This window comes from Haematobia irritans, chromosome 2, assembly GCF_050003625.1.
Source record: "Haematobia irritans isolate KBUSLIRL chromosome 2, ASM5000362v1, whole genome shotgun sequence".
Lineage (NCBI taxonomy): Eukaryota > Metazoa > Arthropoda > Insecta > Diptera > Muscidae > Haematobia > Haematobia irritans.
Window position 1 is genome coordinate 203,683,173 of NC_134398.1, and position 23,260 is coordinate 203,706,432.

General features: G+C 29.2%; 1 protein-coding gene across 4 annotated transcripts in view; it reads right to left on the bottom strand.

Annotated features, from left to right (window-relative positions):
• Positions 1–23,260, bottom strand: part of MESR3 (misexpression suppressor of ras 3) — a 370,784-nt gene that overhangs the window by 100,889 nt on the left and 246,635 nt on the right. For all 4 annotated transcript variants that reach the window (XM_075297235.1, XM_075297236.1, XM_075297233.1 and 1 more), the window contains one exon: positions 8,110–8,200. In XM_075297235.1, coding sequence (XP_075153350.1) covers positions 8,110–8,112 — 3 coding nt within the window. In that variant the 5' untranslated portion in view covers positions 8,113–8,200. The remainder of the gene's footprint in view (positions 1–8,109; positions 8,201–23,260) is intronic.

Consider the following 23,260-nt stretch of genomic DNA (forward strand, 5'->3'; position numbering starts at 1 on the left):
ACGAATTAAATCGCTATTAGTTAATATACTATATTTATTTATTGGCTATTTGTTAACATAAATACTGAATTAATATATTTCCTATGGTCACTTGAATTGTTTAAGCCTATTAATTTTTATTATTAGCTAGACAATTTTCAATGAAATAAGCCTGCTGTTAGCGCTTGCTGATATTTATAACAAAAAAAAAATATCTATGGTTATGCGCAAATAAATAATTTTAAGATAATCTGAAACTATAAATTAGCTTTATTAATGTTACTTGTAAAGGTTATAAAAAATGTGTAATATTAATGTAGCTTTATTATTAAATTAAAGTAAAAAAATATATAATACAAAACCAGTAAGGAAAGTCTAAAGTCGGGCGGGGCCGACTATATTATACCCTGCACCACTTTGTAGATCTAAATTTTCGATACCATATCACATCCGTCAAATGTGTTGGGGGCTATATATAAAGGTTTGTCCCAAATACATACATTTAAATATCACTCGATTTGGACAGAATTTGATAGACTTTTACAAAATCTATAGACTCAAAATTTAAGTCGGCTAATGGACTAGGGTGGAACACAATGTTAGTAAAAAAATATGGGAAACATTTAAATCTGAAGCAATCTTAAGGAAACTTCGCAAAAGTTTATTTATGATTTATCACTCGATATATATGTATTAGAAGTTTAAGAAAATTAGAGTCATTTTTTCAACTATTCGACTAAGCAGTGGCGATTTTACAAGGAAAATGTTGCTATTTTGACCATTTTTGTCGAAATCAGAAAAACATATATATGGGAGCTATATCTAAATCTGAACTGATTTCAACCAAATTTGGCACGCATAGCAACAATGCTAATTCTACTCCCTGTGCAAAATTTCAACTAAATCGGAGCAAAAAATTAGCCTCTGTGGTCATATGAGTGTAAATCGGGCGAAAGCTATATATGGGAGCTATATCTAAATCTGAACCGATTTCAACCAAATTTGGCACGCATAGCTACAATGCTCATTCTACTCTCTGTGCAAAATTTCAATTAAATCGGAGTAAAAGATTGGCCTCTGTGGTCATATGAGTGTACATCGGACGAAAGCTATATATGGGAGCTATATCTAAATCTGAACCGATTTCCACCAAATTTGACACGCATAGCTATAATGCTAATTCAACTCCCTGTGCAAAATTTCAACTAAATCGGAGCAAAAAATTTGCCTCTGTGGACAAAGGAGTGTAAATCGGGCGAAAGCTATATATGGGAGCTATATCTAAATCTGAACCGATTTGGATGATATTTTGCAAGTTTTTCGAGACTCATAAAATATTGGGATGTACGGAATTTGAGGAAGATCGGTTGATATACACGCCAATTATGACCAGATCGGTGAAAAATATAAATGGCAGCTATATCTAAATCTGAACCGATTTTTTCCAAAATCAATAGGGATCGTCTTTGAGCCGAAACAGGACCCCATACCAAATTTTAGGACAATCGGACTAAAACTGCGAGCTGTACTTTGCACACAAAAATACATCAACAGACAGACAGACAGACAGACGGACAGACAGACAGACAGACAGACAGACAGACGGACATCGCTAAATCGACTCAGAATTTAATTCTAAGACGATCGGTATACTAAACGATGGGTCTCAGACTTTTCTTTCTTGGCGTTACATACAAATGCACAAACTTATTATACCCTGTACCACAGTAGTGGTGAAGGGTATAAACATTATACACCAGACTACACCTAAGGAAAAAGTAATTTCCTCCGGAACGAAATTTTTGGCAAACTAAATACCCTGTAATATAAAATATTTTGTTTAAAGGCAAATAAAATGTATTTTTTTTTATTTCCATAGAAAATTTTTGCAAAATTTTATTTCTATAGAAAAATTGTGCAAACTTTATTTCTTTAGAAAAATGTAGCAAAATTTTATGTCTATAGAAAAATTTAGCAAAATTTTATTTCTATAGAAAATTTTCTTTAAATTTTATTTCTCTGGTAAATGTTATCAGCATTTTGTTTTTCTATGAGAAATTTTGCCGCATTGACGTCAACAAGTACAACAATTGTCTCTAATGATTTTTATTTGGTGTTAAGGAAAAAAATTTAAAAAGAAAACTCTTTTTTTCAGTGTATGTATATTGTGTAGAAAGTATTATAGAGAAGAAAAAAAAATAAAATATGTGGTAATGTGTTATGTGTGCACCATCAATGAGGAGGACAAACGTAATATCTTTAAACGGAACAAAAACATATAATATAATATCAACGATTATTTAACCTAAATTACAGGACATCAAAAGTCCCCAATATATTTTATTAAAAAATTATTTATTATTTGTCAAAATTCTGATGGGGATTTTCTCCAACCTTTTATGGGGATTGTTTATATGCAATGTATGACATTAGGGTATTTTAAATTCTCTCTATCCAATTGTATTTACTTTTCTAATATCAAAGGGAAAACAATCAGAAAAACTTCCGTATTTTACTCAAGAAACAATGAGAAGCAACAAAAAAAAAAGAGTGAAATTTTGCCTTAAGTACTTCATTAGAGACACAAGTGCTATAGTCATAATCCCGACAAGTAGTCGAGTGTTGACCCAGTTAATGATATTCTTAGTTCTCACTTAAACACGTCAGGCGTTAGGAGAGATATAGCATACACTCATACGCACAGCACATATAAACTCAAGCTACATAGATGAGATTTGAGAGATGCAAATGCACATTGCACCTATAGGTACTCTCAGACACACACACCCACCCATACACAAGACCACCAGACAAACACTCTCAGCTTCAATTGAATTTAAACATGAAACCATGTCCCATAGTAACACTTAAGTAATGCAACAGAATCATGGATGTCAAGAATGACAACAACAATAACAAAAATGTAAACCTAAAGCGAGGACATTAGTGGATATGAGTTAAAACACCATTTGCCAACTCATGGGTTTTTTTAAAAGGGATACTAAAGTGAGATCAGGATGCAAGGTGGTCACAGACTTTTAGGATATGGGCACTTTTTATTGTTTGAAACAGAACAGAAAATAAAACGAAAAAGAGAAAAAAACGTTCCTCGGGGTTATGGTACACCCATATGACCAACACCACATGTACGAATATGTGATAGTGTATTAAATGCTCCAGGGATATTGGTGAATATATGGCATTTGTTTTTTTTTTCTCACCACGACAATGTTTTAAGTGAGGAAATATGCTATGATGTTCGATTATGAGAGATTTTACGGAGAAAATATTTCGCAGATAATTATTATATATTAATTTAATTTATATAGAAAATTTTGTCAAAGTTATTTCTATTGAAAATGTTTGCAAAAATTTTATTTCTACAAAAAATTTGGAAAAAATTTTATTTCTATAGAAAATTTAGTAACAATGTTAGTTCTATAGAAAATTTTCTCAAAATTTTATTTCTAAAAAAATATTGTAAAAAATTTTATTTTTATGAAAATTTATTTATATACGACAATGTTTTAAGTGAGGAAATATGCAATGATGTTCGATTATGAGATACTTTACGGAGAAAATATTTCGCAGATAATTATTATATATTAATTTAATTTATATAGAAAATTTTGTCAAATTTATTGAACATTTTTGCAAAATGGTATTTCTATAAAAATTTTGGACAAAATTTTATTTCTATAAAAATTTTGGACAAAATTTTATTTCTTTAGACAATCTAATAACAATTTTATTTCTATAGAAAATTTTCTCAAAATTTTATTTGTAAAGAAAACTTGTGCAAAATTTTATTTCTATGAAAATTTTTGCAAAATTTTATTTTTATAGAAAATTTTTCAAAATTTTATTTATATAGAAAATTTCGGCAAAATTTTATTTATATAGAAAATTTCGGCAAAATTTTTATTTCTATTGAAGATTTTATCACAATTTTATTTCATTTCTATGGAAAAAATTCATTTCTAGAAAAAAATTTTTCGAAATTTTTGTTCTTTAAAAAACGATTTAACAAAATTGTTTTTTATAGAAAATTTTTGCAAAATTTTATTTTTATTGAACATTTTTGCAAAATTTTATTTTATCTAATTTTTGTTGTTTTTGTATTTCAACCTTGTTGCTTAATACTTTATGTTTTCCTTTATAAATACAAGCTCGAGGTCGCAGTTTAATTTTATTTTCTTTTTTACGGAACGGGAATAAAATACATAAATAAATTAAAACCAGATAATTTTTGCAGTGTTTTAATACTTTAGAAACTTTTGTCAAAATTTTATTTCCATGGAAAATGTTTCAAAAATTTAATTTCTGTAGGAAATTTTAATTTCTATAGATAATTTGTTTACTATATATCATTTTTGCAAAAGTCTAATTAAAATTTTTTTCTACAGAAACTTTTTGAAAATTTTAAAATTGTATTTTCCATACCACCTTAACTCTGCTGCGTAATCTTCTTGAAGACTGTCACCTTTCTGGAAAATATTGGTACTCTGTTGGTTCTACGCTCTTTTCTCGAAGACACACCCAAATTGTTTATTCTCCAAAGGAGGGCGATCCTCAAACATGCAAAGGATATAGATTTTTGTTGTTTGCCAATCTCTTTGTATTGAGTATTGTTCAAACTCCAAAAATCAATTACAAATTGTAGAAAATATCAAGCGCAACACTTCATGTACAACCTATATTTTAGATTACATTCGGCATTTAGGTTAGGTTAGGTTAAAGTGGCAGCCCGATTAAGATTCAGGCTCACTTAGACTATTCAGTCCATTGTGATACCACATTTAACTAAAAGTACCTATTACATATGGGCACATCTAGTTTTAACCGCTGAACCTTCTCGATTATTTTCTTCTGTTGAACCAACCAGATTGTTCCAAAAACATTAGCAGACTGCTTAAGTTAACGTTTTCCAGGTCCGCCAGTAATCTGAAGCTATATGCCCCTAAAATTTGCTTACGCCTTACACAAAATGCAGGACACTCACACAAGAGGTGTTTTATTGATTCATTTTCCTCCGCATCATGACAGCTCTTACAATAGTCATTATACTTCGCACCAATAGTTTTTGCAAAATCGCCTATCAGGCAGCGACCCGTTATAGCAGATATCAGGAGTGATATCTGGCGTCTCGAGAGCACTAGCATATCTAGTGTGCGGTTTAAGTTTAAATGGGGCCATATTTGCTGGGTGTCGTTACAACCCTTGCAATTCTCCCATCGAACATTTGCCATAATGACAGCCTTCTCACGCAGTAAGAGCTTGCAGGTAGCCAGAGGCATACCAACAGATTCTAGTTCCCCTGGAATATGTAAGGTAGTTCCTAGCCTTGCTAGCTCATCTGCTTCGATGTTCCCCGGTATGTTCCTATGGCCAGGCAACCATATTAGGTGAATATTGTGCTGCTCAGCCATCTCATTGAGAGATTTGCGGCAGTCGATGGCCGTTTTCGAGTTGAGGAACACAGAGTCCAAGGATTTTATTGCAGGTTGACTGTCTGAGTATATATTAATGCCAATATTGCTTGGAGCATTACTTCTCAGCCAATTCACCACTTCTCTTATTGCTAATATTTCAGCGATAGCTCGCGCAACCGCACAGCCGTTGTTGCAGCTGACTGTTTGGCCAAAATGTCTAAAGGCAATAGATGCAGTATGACATTAAGGGAATTTGTTCCTATTTTGCTGAATGCACCTGCACGCCATACGCTGAACTTTGTCTAAACTTGTTGGCTAGTGAAGTGCCGGCCACCAGACTACAACACCATATAGCATGATAGGTCTAACCACTGCCGTGTATAGCCAATGCACAATTTTTAGTTTTAGACCCCACTTTTTCCCTATTGCCTTTTTGCACGAGTATAAAGCTACCGTTGCTTTCCTCGCCCTTTCGTCAATATTAAGCTTAAAGTTCAGCTTCCTGTCCAAAATAACGCCATGGTATTTTGCACACTCACTAAAGGGAATTTCAATACCCCCTAAGGAAATGGGCCTAACCGTGGGAGTTTTGCGAGTTTTGCGACTAGTTCTGTCTTTGCAGGATTTACCCCAAGACCATTATCTTTCGCCCATTTCTCAGTCATCCGGAGGGCTCTCTGTATAATATCTCTAACTGTTGATGGGAATTTTCCCCTGACTGCTAGCGCCACATCATCTGCGTATGCCACCACTTGTATCCTTTCCTTTTCTAGGGAAACCAGAAGGTCGTTTATAGCACCATTCCAAAGAAGACGTGATCAACATTCAGAGTTGTCAGTCCATTTAATATCGGGCTCGGATGGACGTTATTGAACGCCCCTTCGATGTCTAGGAACGCCACGATTGTGTATTCTTTGACAGATAGTGAGCTTTGAATAAAGCTGACTAGTTCATGTAATGCGGTCTCTGTAGGCCTGCCCTTCGATAAGATAAATATCTATCATCCTCTCCAGAGTCTTAAGTATGAATGAGGATAAGTTGATTGGTCGGAAATCCTTCGCACTCGAGTGAGAGGCTTTTCCCGCTTTAGGTATGAAAACGACTTTTGTTTCCCTCCACTTTCATGGAATATATACTAAGTTGATACATCCTATATATATATATATCACCGACAACCAGGGGATAATTCTGTCAGCCACCGCTTGTAACTCCGCCGGAGTAATTCCATCAGGTCCGGGGGATTTGAATGATCCAAAGCTATTTAACGCCCATTTTATTCTAGATTCCGATACAATTTCCTCGATAGGAAACGACCGCTGAGCCACTGTGGCACCGCCAGTACATGGTTCATCCGTCTGATTTCCGGGAAAATGTGTGTTCAATAGTACCTCTAGCGTCTCCTCACTGGACGTTGTCCAATTGCCTCCGATGTTTTAATGAAATCTGGAGCGGAGTTCGTGGATGCTAGCTCCTTCCGTAGTCTGGAAGCCTCGGACGTATTCTCAATGCTGCTGCAGTAAACATTCGGCATTTACCTTTGCCACGTGTTGGGCACCATTTTTTTTTGTTTAAAAATCTAAAAATTTCAAGGAGATATGGTGGTTGAATGTTTGGCGTGTCCGCCTGGCAAACATTCCAAATTTTAACCGAACACTACTTCAAAGCTGGTTTATCCACTCTCCTTAATGCTGATGACATTTCTGAGTGCTTCTACGTTAGGTTAGGTATAGTGGCAGCCCGATATTACAGGTTGACTTAGAGTATTCAGTCCATTGTGATACCACATAATCGGACTTCCACTATACTTAACATAACGTGAATTTTAAGAAAATTCAAGAAATTTGAAACAAATCGTTACATATATCACCAATATTTTACATTATAGTATGAAATAAAATTTGCGCCGTGTTGGGCGCCAAAGTATATCTAGCAAAAAACAAATGACCCATTTAAAAACCAAGAAAATTTTAAACAAAACGTCCCATATCTATCACCAACATGTTACATTATTTTTTGTCCATTTACGTTTGCCATAATGGATACTCATCATGTGAATGTGAAAGTTTGTCGAAAAGTGTATCGGTGGTAGATATGAGGTTTGAGTTTCATCGGTAGCAGGATGCTGGGTCATTTTTTTAATCCTTTCGTTTTTGTTTGTTGTTGGTGTTACAACAGGATGTTATGAATTTATGTATTTTGAATTGTAAATTAAGTAGAAAACCAAACAACAGGCAACGTTGAACCACCAATTCAACCCATACAACCAACCATACGACAACGACAGGCACGTTCCAACAACAACAACAACATGAAAAGTGTTATACTAAATCCCATCGTCCGTGGTCGTTATTGTCTGTTTTTGTCCTGGTAGAGGTATACTGTTGTATTTTTTTGTTAATTGTTGGTCAAGAGGATCAAAATGAAGTGGCGCCCAACGGTGGGCATTTTTAACAAGTATGCTTGAAAAGGCCTCCTCAAACACAAAAACCAAAAAAAAAAAACCCAGAGAAAAGAATTGTCTGGCCCACTTAAAAAGAAAAATGGAAATGCACAAAATTTGCAGAGTGCCAGAAATAATTTATGAAATGGATTTTTATATTAATTATTAAATAAGCAACAGTAGTCAGACAATTGGAAACAAGCAAAAAAAAAAAAATTAAATTTTTACAATGTATTTCTGGTATGAGGAAAAACTTACCATTTTGTTATTGTTGTCAAGTTGCTTTTATGTATTTATCTTATAGATGAAAAAATATTGTGGCAATATGATGACCACAAACTGAGAAAATCTGAAATAAAAATAAAAACAAAGTTTTAGAGAATGCATAATTTATGGGATTGTTTAATAATGTAATTTATTTAAATTGTATACATATAGTAGTCCTTACTTAATATAATATATTATGAGAAAATAAAAATATAAGAACAATTTATATAAAGGATGCCACGAATATGGGAATGCGTTTTAAAATATAAAAATTTTCTATAGAAATAAAACGTTGGCAAAAGTTTCTATAAAAATAAAATGTTGGCAATGTGTTAACAATCAATGTAATAAATGAAAGTCAGGCTAAGTACATGAGAACAAAAAGGAAACTTTACTATACAAAAGTAGTTACCGAAGTGAGTCTTAGATTACAAAATCGATAACTTAATCTATGGAACATATAGAGTTCACACGTAGTTACTAAAATCATATGATAGTTTTGTTGGGTTGTAATACATAACATGGTGATATATTTTACAGTTTCTATAGAAATAAAATTTTGACACAATTTCCTATAGAAATCAAATTTTGCAAAAATTTTCTATGAAAATAAAATTTTGCAAAAATTTTCTATAGAAATACAATTTTGTAAACATTTTCTATAGAAATAAAATGTTGATAAAATTTTCTACAGAAATGAAACTTTGGCAAAATTTGCTATAGAAATAAAATTTTGAACAAATTTGTATTAAAATAAAATTTTGAAAAATGTTTCTATATAACTGAATTTTTTTCAATAGATATACAATTTTGACAACTTTTCTATAGAAATAAAATTTTACCAATACATTCTACAGAAATAAAATTTGGACAAAATTTTCTATAGACATACAACTTTGAAAAAAAAAATTCTTTAGAAATAAAATGTTGACACAATTTTCTATACAAAAAACTTTTCTATAGATATACAATTTTGACAAAATTTTCCATAGAAATAAATTTTTACAAAAATTTCTATAAAAATAAAATTTTGACAAAATATCCCTAGAAATAGAATTTTGACAAATTTTCATATAGATATAAAATTTTGACAAAATTTCCTATAAAAAACTGACAAAATTTTCTATAGAAATAAAATTTTGACAAAATTTTCTATGGAAATAAAATTTTGACAAAATTTTCTATAGAAATAAAATTTGACGAAATTTTCTTTAAAAATAAAATTTTGACAAAATTTTGTAGAAAAAAAATGACAAAATTTTCTATAGAAATAAAATTTTGACAAAATTGTCTATAGAAATAAAAATTTGAAAAAATAAAATTTTGACAAAATTTTCTATAGACATAAAATTTTGACAAAATTTTCGATAGGAATAAAATTTTGACAAAATTTCCTATATAAATAGAATTTTGATAAATTTTCATATAGAAATAAAATTTTGATAACATTTTTTATAGGAATAAAATTTTGACAAATTTTTCTATAGAAATAAAATTGTGACAAAAATTTCTATAGAAATAAAATTGTGACAAAATTTTCTATAGAAACAAAATTTTGCAAATTTTTTTTACAGAAATAAAAATTTGACAAAATTTTCCACAGAAATAAAAATCTGGACAAATTTTCTATCGAAAAAGAATTTTGACTTAATTTTCTATAGTAATAAAATTTTGCCAATATTTTCTACAGAAATAAAATTTTGCAAATATTTTCTATACAAACAAAATTTTGACAAAATTTTCTATAGACATACAATTTTGAAAAAAAACTTCTATATAGAAATAAAATGTTGACAAAATTTTCTCTACAAAAAACTTTATGACAAAATTTTCTATAGATATAAAATTTTGACAAAATTTTCCATAGAAATAAATTTTTACAAAAATTTCTATAAAAATAAAATTTTAACAAAATATCCTATAGAAATAGAATTTTGACAAATTTTCATATAGAAATAGAATTTTGAAAAATTTTCATACAGAAATAAAATTTTGACAAAATTTTCTATAGAAATAAAATTTTTCTATCGAAATAAAATTTTGATAAAATTTTATATAGAAAAAAAAATGACAAAATTTTCTATAGAAATAACATTTTGAAAAAATTCTCTATCGAAATTAAATTTTGAAAAAATTTTCTATCGAAATAAAATTTTGACAAAATTTTCTATAGAAATAAAATTTTGACAAAATTTTCTATAGAAATAGAATTTTGAGAAATTTTCATATAGGAATAAAATTTTGACAAATTTTTCTATAGAAATAAAATGTTGACAAAGTTTTCTATAGAAATAAAATTGTGACAAAATTTTCTATACAAAAAACTTTATAACAAAATTTTCTATAGATATACAATTGTGACAAAATTTTTCTTAGAAATAAATTTTTACAAAAATTTCTATAAAAATAAAATTTTGACAAAATATCCCATAGAAATAGAATTTTGACAAATTTTCATATAAAAAATAAAATTTTGACAAAATTTTCTATCGAAATAAAATGTTGACAAAATTTTCTATAGAAATAAAATTGTGACAAAATTTTCTTTAGAAATAAAATTTTGACAAAATTTTCTATAGAAATAAAATTTGACAACATTTTCTTTAGAAATAAAATTTTGACAAAATTTTCTATCGAAATAAAATTTTGACAAAATTTTCTATAGAAATAAAATTTTGACAAAATTTTCTATAGAAATAGAATTTTGAGAAATTTTTCTATAGAAATAAAATGTTGACAAAGTTTTCTATAGAAATAAAATTGTGACAAAATTTTCTATAGACATACAATTTTGAAAAAAGTTTTCTATAGAAATAAAATGTTGACAAAATTTTCTATACAAAAAACTTTATGACAAAATTTTCGATAGATATACAATTTTGACAAAATTTTTCTTAGAAATAAATTTTTACAAAAATTTCTATAAAAATAAAATTTTGACAAAATATCCTATAAAAATAGAATTTTGACAAATTTTCATATAAAAATAAAATTTTGACAAAATTTTCTATCGAAATAAAATTTTGACAAAATTTTCTATAGAAATAAAATTTGACAAAATTTTCGTTAGAAATAAAATTTTCACAAAATTTTCTATAGAAATAATATTTTGACAAAATTTTCTATAGAAATAGAATTTTGAGAAATTTTCATATAGGAATAAAATTTTGACAAATTTTTCTATAGAAATAAAATGTTGACAAAGTTTTCTATAGAAATAAAATTGTGACAAAATTTTCTATACAAAAAACTTTATGACAAAATTTTCTATAGATATACAATTGTGACAAAATTTTTCTTAGAAATAAATTTTTACAAAAATTTCTATAAAAATAAAATTTTAACAAAATATCCTATAGAAATAGAATTTTAACAAATTTTCATATAAAAAATAAAATTTTGACAAAATTTTCTATCGAAATAAAATTTTGGCAAAATTTTCTATAGAAATAGAATTTTGACAAATTTTCATATAAAAATAAAATTTTGACAAAATTTTCTATCGAAATAAAATTTTGACAAAAATTTCTATAGAAATAAAATTTGACAAAATTTTCTTTAGAAATAAAATTTTGACAAAATTTTCTATAGAAATAAAATTTTGAAAAAATTTTCTATGGAAATAAAATTTTGACAAAATTTTCTATAGAAACAAAATTTTGCAAATTTTTTTTATAGAAATAAAAAGTCAAAAAGAATTTTGATTTAATTTTCTATGGTAATAAAATTTGGAAAATTTTTCTATTGAAATAAAATTTTGACAACATTGTCTACAGAAATAAAATTGTAACAAAATGTTCATAAAATTTTCTATAGGAATAAAATTTTAACAAAATTTTTTATAGAAATAAAATTTTCACAAAAAATTTCTATAGATATAAACTTTTCTACAAAGATCTAATACTAATTTCGGAGAGGGTTCGAGAAGACTCCCGATGAGTCAACAAAGAAAGTACAAATCTACAGGAAGTTTAAGATTCTTTTAGAAATCAAACAAAAATGGTACTTACAAGTCGAGAATCAAGAAATTATATATATAATAATTATATTTGATCCATTGTATTAGGTATTGAAGATTATGGTCCTATATACTTTTTTCCCTATATATATATATATTTTTTTTTTCATTCAAGAAAATTTTCCCATTATTATCCCCATATCCCAAAAACAAAAATCGAATCCTTTAAACGAATGCAATGATTTGTTAATTCCCATGAAATATATGGCATAATATTTCACAAAGAAATTTCTAGTGAAAGCTGAATAACTACAAGTGTCCTTATGTCCTTAATACTCTATCCCCCAATTCCCAATAAAGCCTAATTAAAGTTGATAAGCCTTCGAAGAAGAACTTTGAACATAAATAAAAATAATCATTCTTAGAAGCCGTAGAAAACAAAGAGAATTGGAACTTAAATTACCATGGATTTATAATCACAACAGCAGCCTCCCAAACAACAACTCCCACAAGAGAGGTAAATCCCTAGGACTATGACTAGAGGGCATGAAATGCCAAAGAAATTCACATAAATCTCAAAGACAACGAAACAAATTAATTTAATTTTATCATTTTCAAGGGAACTACATATTTCCAAGTGTTTGAGGGCTCTAGTTTCTTCTAAGAATAATGATTAGGTAGTTGGTGATGGTGGGTGCGGAAAGCGGAGGACTCATTTATTAATGGTTACAAGAATAGCATTTCTCAGGAATCATGATGACATGGGAAATAGCTGTTGAGGAAGGAATGCCTAACAATTTTTTATAATTCTTTACAAAAAAGAACAACTACAACGGGATTATGGGAATTTTGTTTTTCATGGTGAAAATCCTTTCACACCAGTCCCTAAAGAAATCTCTGTCGACATGGAAACATAAAGCTTTCCTTTTCAGAGGAAATATGTAAGGACATGATTATAGTAGGCTGAATAAGGAGCGCTCAGCGTTGCCATTGACAACCTAAACCACGCAATTACAACACATAACACACGCGTTAAAAAAAAGTGGCACACTTTTTCCAAAAGAAAATATATAATAAAATGAATCAGTAATAACTTTTTTTATATAGAATTGTGAAATAGCCTTCTCAAAATTAAATCTATACATTTTATCTCAATTTTCATTGAAAATCGCCCCTTGAAAGTGTCAGTTTATGGGAAGTATCTTATATTTACCAACTATAGAACATTTTCGTTGCATACCTTCAGGCGTTTCAAGAATTCGTTTCAAAAATAATATTCCAGAAGAGAAACATGCTAACAACTTTAGTATTCGAAAGCTTAAGGCATCAATCACATCTGTAATTTTAAGGGAATTTGGAATCAAAAATTTATAAAAATTATGCGGCATAAAATGGACTAATTAAATAATGGCACAACATAACAAGAAAATGGCATATGGAATTAAAAAGTGAATCAGTTAGTGTCACATTAAAAAAGAGGTACAAAGTTATCACGGCTTGAAAATATTGGTAATACTGTCCCAACAAAAGGTGTTATAAGAAGACATAGCAGAAATTCACACTACCTAGTAATCTGGGTGGTAACCTATTTCATTTTTTATTTATTTATTAATTACATTTACAATAAAATTATATATAATTGTAAGCTTTGTCTGCTAGTCAAATATAAGTGCATGGAATAGCACACTAATTTGAAAAAAGTAGCATACTTTTGCAGTCTAATTTTAATTGTTTATCCATTTACTTGAACACCATTGAAAATTAATATTCCGAAGAAAACCTCGATATATACACTATAGAAAGTTAGCTGATAAGTCCCCGGTCTGACACATAGATGGCGTCGCTAGTATTAAATGCATATTATTTTTATATAGTACCAACCTTCAAATGATTCGTGTCAAAATTTGACGTCTGTAAGTCAATTAGTTTGTGAGATAGAGCGTCTTTTGTGAAGCAACTTTTGTTATTGTGAAAAAAAATGGAAAAAAAGGAATTTCGTGTTTTGATAAAATACTGTTTTCTGAAGGGGAAAAATACGGTGGAAGCAAAAACTTGGCTTGATGAATTTCTGGACTGAATTTCCGGACTCTGCCCCAGGGAAATCAACAATAATTGATTGGTATGCAAAATTCAAGCTTCGTGAAATGAGCACGGAGGACGGTGAACGCAGTGGACACCCGAAAGAGGTGGTTACCGACGAAAACATCAAAAAAATCCTCAAAATGATTTTGAATGACCGTAAAGTGAAGTTGATCGAGATAGCAGAGGCCTTAAAGATATCAAAGGAACGTGTTGGTCATATCATTCATCAATATTTGGATATGCGGAAGCTCTGTGCAAAATGGGTGCCGCGCGAGCTCACATTTGACCAAAAAAAACAACGTGTTGATGATTCTGACCCAGCGACTTTTTCTTGTTCTCAGACCTCAAAAGGATGCTCGCAGGGAAAAAATTTGGCTGCAATGAAGAGGTGATCGCCGAAACTGAGGCCTAACCGAAGGAGTACTACCAAAATGGTATCAAAAAATTGGAAGGTCGCTATAATCGTTGTATCGCTCTTGAAGGGAACTATGTTGAATAATAAAAACGAATTTTGACAAAAAAATGTGTTTTTCTTTGTTAGACCGGGGACTTATCAGCCAACCTGTTACTTATCGTGGTCGGGCGATCTTCGGCTTTTACACAATTACTTCAGTTGATTGTCGTTAATGTTTGGGAGATGATACGCAGACATAATCTGGTCTCATCCGTAGTGCAGAAGTCGTCTCGTGTCTCATGATAGTAGCTTCGGGTCGGGAGTACGGTTGCCAATTTGCAGATTATGTCAAAATTTAATTTCTATAGAAAATTTTTGTTAAAATTTTATTTCTAGAGAAAATTTTGTGAAAACTATATTTCTAGAGAAAAGTTTGTCAAAATTTTATTTCTGTAGATAATTTTGCCAAAATTTTATTTCTGTAGAAAATTTTGTAAAAATTTTATTTCTATAGAAGGTTAGGTTAGGTTAGGTGGTAGCCCGATGTATCAGGCTCACTTAGACTATTCAGTCCATTGTGATACCACATTGGTGAACTTCTCTCTTATCACTGAGTGCTGCCCGATTCCATGTTAAGCTCAATGACAAGGGACCTCCTTTTTATTGCCGAGTCCGAACGGCGTTCCACATTGCAGTGAAACCACTTAGAGAAGCTTTGAAACCCTCAGAAATGTCACCAGCATTACTGAGGTAGGGATAATCCACCGCTGAAAAACTTTTTGGTGTTCGGTCGAAGCAGGAATCGAACCCACGACCTTGTGTATGCATTGCACCACGGTGGCTCCATTTCTATAGAAAATGTTGTCAAAATTTAATTTCTATAGAAAATTTAGTAAACATTTTATTTCTATAGAAAATTTTGTCAAAATTTTCTTTTTAAAGAAAATTTTTTAAAAATTTTATGTGTATAGAAAATTTTGTCAAAATGTTTTGTGTAGAAAATGTTGTCAAAATTTCATTTTTTAAGAAAATTTTTTTCAAAATTTTGATGTGTATAGAAAATTTTGTCAAAATTTTGTTTTTTACAGAAAATTTTGTCAAAACATTTTAGAACATTTTGTTTCTATTGAAAACATTTTCAGCAATTTATTTCTAAAGACAATTTTGTTAACTTTGTATTTCTATAAAAATTTTGTCAAAATTTTATTTTGCATAGAAGCCTTTGTCAAAATTTTATTTTTAAAGAAAATTTTGTAAACATTTCATTTCTATAGAAAATCTTATTTTGTGTAGAAAATTTTGTCAAAATGTTGTTTCTATTGAACATTTTGTCAAAATTTTGTTTCTATAGAAACATTGTGAACAATTTATTTCCATGGAAAAATTTTGTCAAATTTTTCTTTCTATTAAAAATGTTGTCAAAATTTTATTTTTATAGAAAATTTTGACAAAATTTTATTTCGATAATAAATTTGGTTAAAATTTCATTTTGTATAGAAAATTTTGTCAAAATTTTATTTCTGTAGAAAATTTTGACAAAATGTTATTTCTATAGAAAAATATATCAAAATTTTATTTTGTGGAAAAAATTTTGTTAAACTTTTCGTTTTGTTTTTTATTGTTGGTTTGTTCTTTAATCATTTTTGTTGTTTTGATGTCAGCTTAAACCATTGCGTTGACTAAACTACAAGGGTAGCTTAACCAACAGAGGAAAACAATGTTTGTCAAATGTATTTGAGCAAAGCCCTATGGACAGCAAGATGGTTGAATGGACGCACGTTTTGGAAAATTTTGTGAATATTTTATGTTATAGAAAATTTTTATTTTTATAAAAAATTTTGTCCAAAATTTATTTCTATGGGAAATTTAGCGAAAATTGTATTTCATTAAAAAATCTTGTCACAATTTTATTTTAATAGAAAATTTTGTCAAAATTTTATATCTATAGGAAATTTTGTAAAAATTTTATTTCTACAGAAAATTGTTGTTTTTTTTTTTGATCTCAGCTTAAAGCCATGCATTGACTAAACTACAAGTGTAGCTTAACCAACAGAGGAAAAGTATGCTTGTCAAATTTATTTGGGCAAAGCCCTATAGACTGCAAGATGGTTGGATGTACAGCTGTTTCGGAATTACCACATTCCTCATCAGCATCCTCTACTTGCAGCAAAACTATCAACCAATTATCAGAATAAATTCGGGTAATTCACTCAACCCAACGTGAACTACACTTGAACCTCCCGAAAAAGGGTTTGATAGTCGGCTACTGCCTAAACAAATTTGCCAGCATATCTCTTTTCCTTTGCCAAACTCAAATCATCGATTTGTATGTATTTGGCTGGGTTTGTTTTTGAGCGTGCTTCCTCTATCTTCGTTCGTTTTGTTTGTTATTGTTGGCTTCTCTTCAATCGTTATTGTTGTTTTTTTTTTTTTTGATCTCAGCTTAAAGCCATGCATTGACTAAACTACAAGTGTAGCTTAACCAACAGAGGAAAAGTATGCTTGTCAAATTTATTTGGGCAAAGCCCTATAGATGGTTGGATGTACAGCTGTTTCGGAATTACCACATTCCTCATCAGCATCCTCTACTTGCAGCAAAACTATCAACCAATTATCAGAATAAATTCGGGTAATTCACTCAACCCAACGTGAACTACACTTGAACCTCCTAACCTAAACCTAAACATTTTATTTCTGTAGAAAATATTGTCAATATTTTATTTTTGTAGAAAATTTTTGCAAAAGTTTTTTTCTATAGAAAATTTTGTCCACATTTTATTTTCTATGGGCTGCAAGATGGTTGAATGGACGCACGTTTCGGAAAATTTTGTGAATATTTAATGTCTATAGCAAATTTTTGAAAAATTTTATTTTTATAAAAAATTTTGTCCAAATTTTATTTCCATGGGAAATTTAGTAAAAATTGTATTTCTTTAGATAATCGTGTTACAATTTTATTTTAATAGAACATTTTGTCAAAATTTTATATCTATAGGAAATTTTGTAAAAATTTTATTTCTACAGAAAATTTTATCAAAATTTTATTTCTGTAGAAAATATTGTCAATATTTTATTTTTTAGAAAATTTTTGCAAAAGTTTATTTCTATATAAAATTTTGTAAAAATTTTATTCCTATAGAAAAATTTGTAAACATTTTATTTTGTATAGAAAATGTTCCAACTCCAGCAAAATCTTCAGACTTCGACTCCAAGACTCCGTCCCCGACACCACAGCGTCTGTAGATGAAATGTATGCCCGAATGACTGAGAGGTGGAACTGTAGCCTGTAACTTGTCATCTCAAATTCCGTTTAGATTACGAAAATGATTTGTGCCCTAACAAATAATTGAGTTTACCAGTAGAATATTATATTTGTGAGCAATTTTCCTGTATGTACCATATTATTTATGGTGGACCGTGTATCGCCTAAAAATATGCAAGAAAATGTTCTACATTGGATAAACCGAATTAACCTCCTGAATATTAAATTTCAGGTAGTGGCTTTCAATAAAATGAAGATAATATGATTATTAAGTTAGTGAGAATCTAAATTGAAAAAAGTTATTCCAGAATTCGACATACATCAAAGGAAGCTATGAAGCCACATAAAAGTAAAAAAAATAACAAAAAATATTATTGACGTGCAAATATATTTTTTTCTAAAATATTTGAAAGGATTTTTGAAATTCCAAAAACTAAATGTTTATTGTAAATCCAATAAAATTACTACCCTCTCATATCTTTAACTATTTTTCATATAATGTAAATTTAAAAAAAAAAATTAAAAAATCTCATTTCCATTTGAATAAGTTTATCATTTGTGATTATCATTCCACATGATATAAACTCCCTCCTCCCACTCCACATCTACCAAATATCCTAAGTAAAATATTTGGCATTTTTATTATTATTTTGCTTAATTTCATATTTTCCACTTGACTGCAAATGACAACAGCAGTAGTAGCAGCAGCAATAACGCAATAAATGAATTCAAAAGGAAACTGTTGGGGGGCACTTCCGCATTATAATGAAAAATTACAATTGTTTCAAATTTCAAGCACAACGACAAAGAACAATAGACGACGACCAACAAAGAGCATCATAGAGTATCAAAAAAAAAAAATATTTTTCTACGATGACAAGACGGACAAATTACTAACTATGTATACTTACACTTGAGTTTATGGGATAATTGTTTGGTAAATTATTTATGCAAATTTTTAAAATTTAAGCAATTTTTTTTAGAAATTTATAATAGTGATTGTTTAAGAGTCAGAAAACTGAAGGAGAACTGAAAAATAAAACTGAAATATTAGTATCTATGTTGGACAGAAGGAAATATACACGATTTGAACGTAATTTAATTTAATTTTAATTTTAAATAATTTTATTTTTATTTTTTTTTCGACCGGAATAGATGATGTTGTAAATCTTTCTTATGTTCTTTTAAAATGGGTCATAAATTGTAAAACTCTTATTCCATAAAAAATTATTTGTTTTTCATAAATACTCCTAAGGTTTAGACCAACATGGAATATCAATAAAATTTACATATTTTCCTTCGTTTACAATCGTTTACTTCCTATAAAAATATTTTTCATTTTTCCACTTCAGTTACATCCTATTGAATATAAATAAAATTTATTTACACTCCGGACGAGGGTTGGTAGGTAATCGATGATGAAGACATCACTTTTCACACTCCATGATTTATTTTTGATTATGTTTTTTTTTCTCATAAATCTTAAATGATTTTTAAATATGAATTATGAGAGGGTTTATGAGTGTCTGTTGGTAATAAAAATATATACATTACATAGAACACTGTTATAATTCATAAAATATTCAATCGGCAAGAGACATTAAGGTGGGTTATGTCATATTCGATTAGTCGGCACATCATGGTGGATTGCGTACAAAACTACAATGGTCGTTCACAACCTCATTATCGCATCTAATTTTGGGCCGATTGTTGTTCATTTCTGACTTACTGGAGGAAAACTAAGCCTTAAGGATCCACAAGAAGTGAAATCTGGGGGTCAATTTACGCCGGGGCTATATCTACTTAGAGGCCGACATGGGATAACGGCTGCCACTCTACAAAAAAAAAATAATCTATTAAAATTTGAAGAAAAAAATAAAATACAAAATTCTATTTTTCACTTTTTGGTCAAGTTTTTGTGGTTATTATGAAAAAACAAAATCCTTCTTCGAAAGACATGTTTTATTATTTTGTTTTAGAAGCTTATTTGATGATGACTCCACATAGCTACAAATATAAAAATGTGTCGAATTTGTAACTATTTTTAGAAGGGAAAATTACTACTTCTACAAAGAGAATAAATAGAGAATTTTATCAAAATTTTATACCTATAGCAAATTTTGTCAAAATTGTATTTCTATAGAAAATTTTGTCAATATTTTATTTCGATAGAAAATTTTGTCAAAATTTTACTTCGTCAACATTTTGTTTCTATAGAAAATTTTGTCAATATTTTATATCTATAGAATATTTTGTCATTTTTTTTGTTTCTACAGAAAATTTTGTCGTATTTCTATCGTATTTCTATACAAAATTTTGTCAATATTTCATTTCTATGGCGAATTTTGTAAAAATATATTTTCTATAGCGAATTTTATCAAGATTTCATTTCTATAGGAAATTTTGTCAAAATTTAATTTCTATTGGAATTTTTTTCCAAATTTTATTTCTGTAGATAATTTTGTCAAAATTTTACTTCTATAGAAAATATTTTCCAAATTTAATTTATATAGAAAATTTTGTCAAAATTTCATCATTATCGGAAATTTTGCCAAAATTTTCTTTTTATATCTATAGAAGATTCTCTAGAGAACGTTTTGTCGGAATTTTAGTTCTATAGAACATTTCGCAAAATTTTATTTTTGAAGAAAATTTTTCCCAAGTATTTTGCCAAAAGTTTATTTCTATAGAAACTTTTCCCAAAGTTGTTTTTTTCTATAGAAAATTTTGACAAATTTTTATTTTTAAAGAAAATTTTGCTAAAATTTCATTTCTATAGGATTTTTTTTAATTCTATTTCTGTATAAAATTTTACTTCTATAGAAAATTTTGTCAAAATTTCATCTCTATCGGAAATTTTGTCAACATTTTATTTCTATAGAAAATTTTGTCAAAATTTTACTTCGTCAACATTTCGTTTCTATAGAAAATTTTGTCAATATTTCATATCTATAGAATATTTTGTCATTTTTTTTGTTTCTACAGAAAATTTTGTCAAAATTTTCTTTCTATAGGATTTTTTTTCAAAATTTGATTTCTATCAGAAAATTTTCCAAAAAGATTTACGAAATTTAATTTATATAGAAAATTTTGTCAAAATTTCATTATTATCGGAAATTTTGCCAAAATATTATTTTTATATCTATAGAAAATTCTCTAGAGAAAGTTTTGTCGGAATTTTATTCCTATAGAACATTTCGCAAAATTTTATTTCTTTAGAAAAATTGTCCAAAGTTTTTTATTGAAAACTTTGCTAAAAGTTTATTTCAATAGAAACTTTTCCCAAAGTTGTTTTTTTTTCTATAGAAAATTTTGCCAAATTTTTATTTTTAAAGAAAATTTTGCTAAAATTTCATTTCTATCGGAGTTTTTTTAAATTTTATGTCTGTACAAAATTTTGTCAAAATTTTACTTATATAGAAAATTTTGTCAAAATTTCATCTGTATCGGAAATTTTATCAACATTTTATTTCTATAGAAAATTTTGTCAAAATTTTACTTCGATAGAAAATGTTGTCAAAATTTCATCTCTATCGGAAATTTTGTCAACATTTTATTTCTATAGAAAATGTTGTCAATATTTTATATCTATAGAATATTTTGTATTTTTTTTTTGTTTCTACAGAAATTTTTGTCAAAATTTCATTTCTATAGGATTTTTTTTTTCAAAATATCATTTCAATCATTTCAATTCTATAGAAAATTTTGCCAAATTTTTATTTTTAAAGAAAATTTTGCTAAAATTTCATTTCTTTCGGATTTTGTTTTTTTTAATTTTATGTCTGTACAAAATTTTGTCAAAATTTTACTTCTATAGAAAATTTTGTCAAAATTTCATTTCTATAGGAAATTTTTTCAAAATTTCATTTCCATCGGAAATTTTGCCAAAGTTTGTTTTTCTATAGAAAATTTTGTTAAAATTTTATTTGTATAAACAATTTTGTCAAAATTTTATTTCTTTAGGAAATTTTTGGAAAAAAATTTTTCGATAGAAATTTTTGACAAAAATTTGTTTTTATAGAAAATTTTGTCAAAATTTTATTTCTATAGAAACTTTTGCCAAAATTTTATTTCTATAGAAAATCGCCCGTAATATAAGCCCGAATTTATCAGTGGACACTCTGTCTTTATGCCCGAAGCTCTCAGTGATGAAAACATAAGCCCAATTATCTCAGTAGGAAAACTCAATGGTGAAAATATAGGGCCAGGAATTTCAGTGGTACAAATATAGACCAGAGTGTCTCTCAAAACTATAGGCCCGAAAGTCTCAATGGTTGTGACCGAAGACCCGAATGTATCTGTGGTGAAACTGTAGGTCCGAAAACCTCAGTTGAGGAACTCTATGCCGAAAGATCTCGGCGGAGCAACAGTATGTCCGAAAGATTCAATGATGGTGTTTTAGGACCGGAATCTCAGTGGTGTAAATATAGGCCAAAGTGTCTCAGTAGTAGACCTATTGACCTGAAAGTCACTGTGATGGAAGGTGGAATAAAAGGTCTAAGTGTCTCAATTACATACCGCAAGTATTTAATGGTAAAACTGTAGATCCGAGGTCTTAGTGGAAAAACTATTGGCCTAAAGTCTCTGTGGCGTAAAGTGGAATAAAATATCTCATTGCGTGAATTACAGACGCAGGGTCGATGATGGACCTTTAAATACGAAGGACTCATTGTGGTAACTGAAGACCGGAACGTCTCAAAGGTGGAAAGGTTGACACGAAGGTTTCAATAAGGAAATTGTGCAACCAAAAATTTTCATACGGAAACTATAGACCTGTCGGTCTCAGTTGGGGGACTTTATGCCCGAAGATTTCAGACTCGAAAGGGTCAATGGTGGATCTTCAAATACGAAGGACTCATTGTGGTAACTGTAGACCGGAACGTCTCAGAGGTGGAAAGGTTGGCACGAAGGATTCAATAAGGAAATTATGCAACCAACAATTTCCATGCGGATACTATAGACCTGTCGGTCTCAGTTGGGGGACTTTATGCCCGAAGATTTCAGTGGTGGAAATATAAGACCAAATGTCTCAGTGCAGGAACTGTAGGTTCTATAGACTCAGTGGGGGAACTGTAGAGCCGGTGATCTCATTGGTATAAAAGTAGACAGGGGGTCTAAGTGAGAGAACTATAGACCAAATGGTGTCAATGATGAAACTGTATGCCCGAAGGTCTCAATAGTGGAAGTAGAACAAACGCTCTTAGTATGTGAAGTGTATGCTCAAAGGCAACAATGGTGGAGCTATAGATTCGAAGATCTCATTGATGTAACTGTAGACCGAAAGGTCTCAGAGGTGGAAATATTGACACTAACGTTTCTGCGAAGAAAATGAAAATTAAAAAAGAATTAACTTTATGTCCGAAGGTCCCAGTGGTGAAAGCTATCTCCGAATGTCTCATTGGACAAAATGTATTTCCATTAGGTCTTTCGGATCGAACTACAAGAA